This window comes from Siphateles boraxobius, unplaced genomic scaffold, assembly GCF_051911475.1.
Source record: "Siphateles boraxobius isolate OS27281-9 unplaced genomic scaffold, OSU_SipBor_1 68, whole genome shotgun sequence".
NCBI lineage: Eukaryota > Metazoa > Chordata > Actinopteri > Cypriniformes > Leuciscidae > Siphateles > Siphateles boraxobius.
This window is the reverse complement of record NW_027509195.1, coordinates 13,438,867-13,448,397: the sequence shown is the minus strand read 5'-3', so window position 1 is coordinate 13,448,397 and position 9,531 is coordinate 13,438,867. Positions and strand designations below refer to the sequence as shown.

At 36.9% G+C, this 9,531-nt stretch overlaps 1 protein-coding gene and 1 long non-coding RNA gene across 2 annotated transcripts; one reads left to right on the top strand and one right to left on the bottom strand.

Annotated features, from left to right (window-relative positions):
* Positions 1-3,009: 3,009 nt before the first annotated feature.
* On the top strand, positions 3,010-4,392 carry gbp (glycogen synthase kinase binding protein). The gene has a single exon (XM_077214939.1). It carries the CDS (start codon positions 3,150-3,152, stop codon positions 3,624-3,626), a length of 477 nt encoding a protein of 158 aa, XP_077071054.1. The 5' UTR covers positions 3,010-3,149; the 3' UTR covers positions 3,627-4,392.
* Positions 4,393-6,796: 2,404 nt separating this feature from the next.
* Positions 6,797-8,899, bottom strand: LOC143722698 (uncharacterized). Its single transcript, XR_013196974.1, has 6 exons — positions 8,827-8,899; positions 8,327-8,436; positions 8,151-8,176; positions 7,898-7,962; positions 7,572-7,725; positions 6,797-7,214 (listed from the first exon to the last, which is right to left on the bottom strand). It is a non-coding gene; the product is annotated as an uncharacterized LOC143722698 (long non-coding RNA).
* Positions 8,900-9,531: the final 632 nt, after the last annotated feature.

The window sequence follows — 9,531 nt, the reverse complement described above, 5'->3', positions numbered from 1 at the left end:
TACAGATTGCAAACACTGGTTTACCAAACCCCTCAGTGATCCTAAAGGGTGGGTAATGTGATATGCAAGTATGTTCTTCTTTTTCTGCAAACTCTCAGCAAAAATTATAAGATTTAAACATTGTTAGTTCATGAATGTAACCCATCTCATTAATAGCATATTTAGTGCAGTGACCAAACAAAATGATGCAAAAGTTTGGGGTGATTAGCCAAAATTGGCAGGCTGTTCTGGTGTCTGGGTAAACTAAGGATAAATTATTAACCACTTGATTTATTAGACAATAATTGCATGGTTTGGTGCCAAATTCAACAAAATGTAGTTGTTGTGTTAAAATAGTTCACAACTGCTTCTAAGAACTCTGAAAGAGGACGTGGTTAGACTGACACAGAACCGAAAGTGCCAGGGCAGATTATAAAGAAACACCAATTCACATTTTGATCATGGTTAATGTTGGAATAATTCCACATTTTGTATGGTATGCTTTCAAAGACACAAAAACATTGCGAAAGTATCATAAAAGTAGTCCATATGAGTATCTTTTATATTGTCTAGATAGATTAACATCATCATTCACTGATAATCTTCTAACCGTTGTGACAGAGTTGAGTCAGAGAACTGGATCAATCAGATTTGTAAACAGATCGTTCAGACCGGTTGTGTGAACCAAATCATTGAAAAGATCTGACTCAATAAAATGTATTTGTTCAAAGAGTGCCAGGGTGGATGTCAAGAATAATTAAAGGATTAGTTCAGTTCAAAATGATACCACTATTTTTTTCCCCCGACTATGGAAGTCAACGGGGTACACCAACTGTCTGGTTACTGACATTCTTCAAAATATATTCAGTATCCTAGTGTTTAGCAGAAGAAAGAAATTCATACAGGTTTGAAACAACTTTAGGTTGAGTTAAAGGGATAGTTCACCCAAAAATGAAAATTAGCCCATCATTTACTCACCCTGAAGTCATCCTAGGTGTATATGACATTCTTCTTTCAGACGAGTACAATCGGGGTAATACAAAAAAATGTCCTGCATCTTCCAAGCTTTATAATGGCAGTGAATGGCCATTTCTGTTTTGAAGTCCATAAAAGTGCATCTATCCATCATAAAAGTGCTCAACACGGCTCTGGGGGGTTAACAAAGGCCTTCCGAAGCGAAACAATGAGTTTGTGTTAGAAAAATATTCATATTTAACACGTTACAAAGTAAAATTCTAGCTTTCGGATACGCAGTCTACTTACGCCTAAAGCGCAACTTACGCAACTTGTGATTTCGGAAGTAGCGTAGTGCGTCATGGCGTAAATATCAGCATTACGTCGCATTACTCACATAAGATTCGCTTTAGACTTAAGTGGAATCCGTATGTTTGTTAGGCCGGAAGCTAGTTCTTTTACTTTATAAAGTTTTAAATATGATATATTTAAGATATTTATCTTACACAAACGCATCGCTCCAGAAGGCCTTTGTTAACCCACCAGAGCCGTGTGGAGCACTTTTATGATGGATAGATGCACTTTTATGGACTTCAAAACAGAAACAGCAATTCACTTAAAGCTTGAAAGAGCCAGGACATTTTCTTTTTTTTTCTCTTTTTTTTCTGAAAGAAGAATGTCATAGACACCTAGGATGACTTGAGGGTGAGTAAATCATGGGCTAATATTCATTTTTGGGTGAAATATCCCTTTAATGATGACAGAATTCTCATTTTAAAGTGAATTATTCTTTTAAAAATGTTCTTTTTGGCCTGTTTCTCAGGTAAGTAAATTATGACGAATTTTGATTTTAGGAGGAACTATTCATTTAATCTGGATGATTCAACAAACATACTGCAATAATTGACTGCTGTAATGAGTCAGTTGCGTGTCTGTATAAAAGCCCAGTTATTAAGTAAGATTTTTGACACAATTCCATTTGGACCGCACACACCTTTAATGCTGGGATGACTGAAAATACTGAGTACACACACAACACACACAACACACCCAAAGAACATTAATAAGGGCCTTCTTGCTATTTGCAGCCAGATGTTGTCTACCAACAGGAGATAACACAACCATGCTAACTAACAAAACCTTGACCCTTGCTAAGTCTTGCTAAATACACTGGGAAGAGCAATTTCTGAGCAATGTTTCTGGGCAATGTGGCTGTCAACGGGCAACCAGAGACACAGGGCCCACGGCCGATCTAAATGATCCAGATTCAGACAATTGTTGCCCATTCTCAATGGGAAAGTGCCCAATCAACAATCGCTCAGCAACATTGCCCAGCAAAAAGTTGCCTTAGATCACCTTAAGATGCCAGCACTGACCCCCAAAACGATCATTCTCATCTGGGGACCCCCCATTCTAAAATGTAAAATTCAGCTATATTCTTATAAGTTTAAGTGTATTCTTATAATTTTAATGACCCTATGTAGGCTATACTGTGAAAAACTAAAATTATAAATAGTGAAAAATAATACTGAATATATTTAGTTCCCCCAGAGCCCAGAATGAACACCCCTGGTCTAACATGTCTGATGCAACTTGATTCACTTGATTTCTAACCGCCCTTACACGTGCCATGTGAGATGAACAGGTCTTCACTCCTCAGTTCCAAATATGGAAATGAAGTCATCAAGAAAGATATTCGATGGCATATTGTTGCTATAATTCATAACCTTCTTAGAAATCAAGTAGGTCTACATCTAGTCGAATGGCACATTCAGCTGCACCAGCATAAGAGTGCATAGAGTTCGCACATGTGGTTGTCTAGTGCAGTTTTTTTTTAATGCACTCGGTTATGTAATGCAATGATTGATAATACAGAGTTCCGCAGAGACGAATGGCGGTGCCAAAATAAATATAACCACCGAGAATGCTAAACCGAGCGGTAAACTATATTGAAGTTGAAGCTGAAACGTATAAAATCTCTCTCCAACTTTTAACTACAACATAATACGTGTTTACATTTTAAAACTGAGCATGCGCCCCCACCCTTCAATAATGGTACGTGCCGGATTCAGCGTCATCCATTGTTTACAAATCAACCCTTGAGCTGTTTCTGTTGAGCAGCGTGAGCGTGGCGGACGCCGGGTAAACGATCCCATCCATTTGAATAAAAACAATTATCACGACTGGATATTGTTGTACATAAAGATATATACAAAATGCCTTGTCGAAAGGAGAATTATATCTTTTTGGAACAGTCGGTAACGGTGGATTCTAAGGAAGTAGACGCTCTCGTGTCGAAAATCGGCGAGGCGCTTCAGCTTCACAACAATAGCTCGAGCCAGAAGGCGATGTCACGTTTCCACGGTCTCACCAGCAGCAGCAAACCGCCGAACGGCAGCAGCAACAACAACAACAACAACAGCAGCAGCGCGGCGGGCGGTCAGCGGTGCATCCGTCTTCGCAGCCGGAGTTTACGGACCAGCCGTGCCAGCCCGTACAATCCGCCTGGATCCAGTGATCAGGAATGGGACCATTTTAAATCCTCGTGGAACCGAAAGAAAATCGACGAGGACGATCCACACCAGCTCCTCCAGGAACTCATACTGTCGGGGAATCTGATCAAAGAAGCGGTCAGACGACTCAAGTTTCCCTCGGAACCACCGGAGAACGACATCTCTAACCATGTAGACTGAGTTCACGAGCCCGCAGATGCATGGACGTCGTCACGTCTTCAGGGCATGGGGCAGCCAGCTCGTTGTCATACGTTGGTTTTACAAACTTTGATATCACACCCTTATAATTTTTCTATTGTATATTACTGAGATGGAAATGTTATGTACTTTGGACTGTTTTGCAATGTGACCCTCCTTATTTAGAAATTTTTATATTGTTTATCTCAGTGTTTGAATTGAAATGAAAATGTGATGCAAAAATCTAGTGGTTTATAGCATTTTATAATAGTATTAACTGGCCTCTGGTTGGTTTGTCCTAGAATGGTGCATCTTGTTTTGGTTTGCTGGAGTTCAGCACTGTGTGTCAGTAGCAATCGAGAACTGTTCAACAGCTTTGTTTACAAGTTTAACTTCGATGTGGTCAGGCTGCTGATTTGCAGTGCTCTCCAAGATCCGGCAACGGGTCACACTTTTTGTTTACTCATCAAAATATATTTGGATACCGACATATCGCTATTTTGATTTCAAACTGCCCAAGGAGCAAGCCCTCCACTCCTTCTCAAAGAGACACTGAGATCATGTGTTATTCATGGGGGGATGTGATCTTTGATCACAACACACTGACACTGCGGTGTTTTTTGATTCCAATGTGGAGTTCTCATGTTTGTTTTTTGTTTCTACTCTGTGTAAACTCAGCGTATGCTTCGCAACGAAGTGTTTTTAATAACTCTGATTGTTCAGAGAATTTGGTGTCTAATAAACATGGTGTGTTTTTTTGCAAGAGAAATAGTTGTCTATTCTTGTAATCATTTCTGGTTTGAAAATGGTGATATCAGACGATATATAGGCTACTTTGATATTTGCCATAGTTCTGAATGATCACCATCATTCACATAATACCTACTTAAAAGAACGCATTAACAAAGTACATGTTCAAAAATACAATGTTAATAGCCATGAACCATAAGACTATGGTAGCCTACTTTTTTGACTTGTGACTCAATAGATGCATTTTCTGTTGTGAAATTAGACTTTTGTTTTGGATCACATATTTATAAGTGTGTGTAACTCAAGTAGCCTACTATCTATTTTATCCTGGCCTCAAGTACCTAGGCTAGCCTACTATACAATTTAACTACACTCCTAAGGGGTGGGGGGGGGGGGGGGGGTTTTCACACAAAAAAACGTGTCCAAGAATGAGACCACATGTGATTATGAGCCAAAACACAAGCTGACTCACCACAGCTATGATATCTGAAGTGATATGGTCTTTGAACACGGTATGCGATTTAAAATTAATAAATGACAAAGTAATTTATAAACGCAGCATTATTATAGCTAAACCCTATGACTTTTTTCTTTTTCTTTTTTACCATACGAGGTTAGAAGTTTCACTTCCGTTTGAGGTATTTTGTCTAGCTAATCGCCCAGCAGATGGCAGCACAATGTAAATCACAACGGTTCAGAAGCTTGGGAAACGTCTGTAAATCTGAGGGACAAATACAGCCTTAAAGCCTGTTTTATGCTTCTGCGTCGAATCGACGGCGTACCCCCGCAGACGCCTCTGCGTCGCCGTGAACCCCTCCGGCGTAGCTCGACGTGCACCTCCAAAAAATTGTAACTACGCGTCGAGGCGACGCAGACCACAAGGGCTGTGATTGGTCAGATGCACCGCGATGCAACTCAACCTGACGCAGAACCATAAAACGGCCACGACGCCGTAGGAGTGACGGCGTAGCTACGCCGTGGAGTTGACGCAGAAGCATAATGGCCAGGGGTTCAGGGACGGCCAAAACATTACATAAAATTTTATTTTTATTATAAATAAAGAGGAAACAAACTTAGATCATTAACATAACAATCATCTTCACATATACACAAATTACACAAAATCACCAAAGTGTAAGCATACATTCAGAGTTTTTGTAGCTTTTTTAGGATATAGGATTATTTAATATAAACATATTCAGGCCTAAATAATATAAATTAATCTTTTTGAAAGTGTGAAAAAATGGGGGATAACTTTTATAGTCTTACATTTGTGGATAAAATATTTTGCAAGCAAAATAATTAAGTAACAAAGAAAATAAACATTTTCATATGCTTCTCAAAAGTGAAAACCCCAAACAAAACATCATTAAAACAAATCTCAAAGTCTTTATATATGAAGTTTACAGTATCTTGCCAGAGTTTTCTTGAATGATCACAATGCTTAAAAAGATGCAAGAGAGTTTCTGGTTGTGAATCACAGAAAGTACAATTCACAATCTATATACTCAATTTAAATTTTGACACAATGAAGGTTTTAACAGGATAATACAGATGAACTTCATTTAAAAGAAATCTCTTTGACCATATTTACCAAAAGATACTTGTTAAGAGTCCAAACCTTCTTCCACAAAACATTTTTCACTAACCTGTTCTATCTTGAAAAGACATGAGGAGTGGAGACAAAATTAGGAGACATATATTTCTATTATGTTTTGTTGTGGATGATTTAAAGCATAATATTCCTACATACGAGCCAGTCTGGTCTGTGAGAGGTGTGTCAGAACTTGAAAAAACTTTATTATAACTCTTAAATACCATAATAACACAGTTATTAAAACAGTACAGTAGATAACAAATACTTATGTTTATGACAAATAGCCTTATTTTTCTAAATGAAGTAATTTGTTGTAGAAAATTATATTACAAATCATAGACCATGCTAATAGCGCTTACTCACAGTACTCATAAAAGAAGAAGCAACAAGTACCCGGATTACTTACTTCTTATTCCAGCGTGATTCTGAAGTGTGCATATGATGAATACTTTACTATCCCATGATGCCACTGGAGAGGATTTATGCATGGCAGTGAAGCGACTCAACAGACGCTGGTAGGTCACATGATAATGGCAGATGTACGTCCACACTGTTAGCCCGGACAAGTTGAATCTACTTAAAAAATGTGAGCAAACTGGTTGCCCTAAAATAATTAAGTAATGGTAACTTAAAAAATGTAAGTTAATTTAACTTAAAATGTTTTGTAATATCAATTACTTTGCAGTTATTACACATAGTATATTTAAGTTCAATGTACTAGCCCGTATACTTAAAAAATTGGAGCAAACTGGTTGCCCTAAAAAAATTAAGTAATGTGTACTTGATAACTTGAGTAAAATTTTAAAAAAGCAAGCAAACAACATAACATTTTTCACCTCTTTTTATTTCAATTGAAATCGTTCATTTTAAAATACAAAACACAGGGAATAAACAATTTATTGTAATTAATGACAGGATTTTTATTTCTGGGTGAACTAATCCTTTAAACTGCAGTAAAAAAATATTTTATTTTTAGCCTATTTCACTTTTGAAGACAAATATTTTCAGTTTTTCATATCATTAACCAGTATTACAGATATTGAAAAAAATGTACAATACTGAAAATAAAAGTCTGGGAGATACTGATTAAATTATTCTGAAAATTAGTAGCAGACCGCAGGTCTGCATTAATGGTACTATTAATAACTTACAGAGCAGGTCTTAAAGAATGCAGAAGGGTCATCCCCCAAAATGACCGGCAGTCCACGAAGGCAAAGGGACCTAACATCTGTTGGCTCGCTGGTCTGAAAAATATTGGAGATATTGAAGTTTGTTAGGGATGCTCACATGTATGAACAAAATTACTGAGCTTCCCCCAAATTTGTCAGATTTTAGGAAGTAAAGAATAGGGCAAGACAAGATGACAAACAGGAAAGGAGAGAGGAGAGAAAAGGGGTAAAGGAAAATATGAAACAAGAAAAGTGGAAGAGTATGGGAGAGGAGAGGAAATGAGAGAAAAAAAATGTAGTAAGAGTTTTAAGAATGTAAAGAAAAAGAAGTCCAGAGGAAAGAGGAGAGACAAGAAAATAATAAATAGAAGAGATGAGAAGGAGAGAAATTACAAAAAGAGTGGGTAGACTGATGTAGACAAGTAAACGCACCTTTGTCTGACGTAAAAGCTCAGCCAAAAGCTGGCCGGCGAGCTCTTTCTTCTTCCTGAAGATTTCCATCAGATTTGGAGAGTAATGATCCAAGTGCATCAAAGAAGTTCTCTCTGAGATTTTTCCCCACCACTCGGTTGAACTCATAATAAACCTAAAAGGTCAGATAAAACATAGCAAACCATATTGGCTTACCGTCACCACATCTATGACCACAGTGCTACATGATTTCAGTTACAGTTTATGACCTAAGTGCTCATAAATACCCATTTTCATTTATACATATGTTTATTCAAATACTTAAGTTAAAAAAAAAAAAAACTTACCTGGCTTTCTGTAAACAGAGATGGCCATCGAAGAACCATCTTGCTGATGTCATGCTGATGTTTAGCTGTTGATCAGATGATTTGGTGTGAAATTGGGATAAGTGAACTTTTAAGGCATTGAATGATTTAAACGTACATAGCCAATCCTGATGCAAACAATGAAATGGCTCAGTTCTAGCATAAATTCCATGTTTGAGTGTATAATGTTTAAATAACTGTGATCTTTTTTCACAGTTAACAGGACAATACTTACACTTCCAAAGCATTTCTTCCTGTCATCTGCAACACAATAAACAAGATATGTATCGTTAGAGGGCATCCATCCATTTTTTATGTATAACATTTTAATCAGCGACAACTTATTCCATTTAAAACAATGGCAGTATTAAAATGTAAGTTTTTTTCTAACTTTAGCTTAAATTCACTCACCAGATTTAGTAAACTGTGGTCGTCATGTCTCATTTCACTGGAAAGCGTTGTATCTGTGTCGAACATGCAGGGGTTAAAATGGGACCGCCGTGCACGAGTGGGAAAACCACCTAGTTAACAGGTGAAAATGTCACGACCTGTTTAAAGCATGCTATTACTCACAAACAGCCCCTCAATAATAAAAAAACACTTAAAACAATAAACGGACGAAAAATGTCCGATTAATTCGTCAGAAGATCGAGCGGGATCTTGTTCGGTGCACGTGTGAAAAGGGTTTTAGCTTTTAGGGGCATATTTTTGTTTAAAACTATGTTTTACACTACTCTCAAACATAATTTTGACGAAACTATGTCTGCTAAATTCGCATGTTTCAAGTTCAAGCGGGACCAGTGAAAAAAACTCCAAAATTACTTAAACAACGTTTTCACTACTCACAAACAAAAATCGTTGTAAAATAGAAATAATAAGACTGGCTAAAACATTTGCTTTTAAGTACTTACGAACAGCTCTACGAATTCCCATGCACTTTCAAACACGAGAGAAAATGGCGTTGCTTGCCTGATTAGTTGCAACAGCTAACTGTGTGTGCGTGTGTCACGTGTGTGTGGGGAAGGGGCGTGGTCAGTACACAAACTTTACAATTTTAATCCATTAAACTTAAAGTTTTCCACACATTCAAATATGTCTACAAAAGTAGTAGAATTCACTTACATTTTTATAGTAATACATTCAAAATTAAATAATTTAAGTATGCTGTAATTAAATTGTTAATTAGATATAAAATCTGGGCTAACAGTGCAGATAACATTCATACTACACACATTAATACTATATAGAACATATTTTTTAAAAATTAAAAAAATAATAATAATAATAATTATCAATCCTTCTTCCAAAACATTATTTTTTTTAACTACTTTGGGCCAAAACTTACATAGTATACCTTTAAAATATATTATTTCTCTACCATTGTGTAGCATGCATACATTACCAGACATCCTCCATGCTATAGGCTACCATTATTATTTGACCTGACCACCAATTACAAAATAATGTACAATGATGTTAGACAGTGCAATGTAACAACAAAGAACAACTTTCTTGATACCAAAACACTTTAATATTAGAAAAGAGATTTACCAGAATTTTTTCATACTAACACAAGTTAGACTAGATCATTGGCGCCATCTTGCAATACAAAAGGG

What these genes read in the sequence shown, in the direction of transcription:
- gbp (XM_077214939.1), top strand. Translation starts at nt 3,150, where the DNA reads ATGCCTTGTCGAAAGGAGAATTATATCTTTTTGGAACAGTCGGTAACG.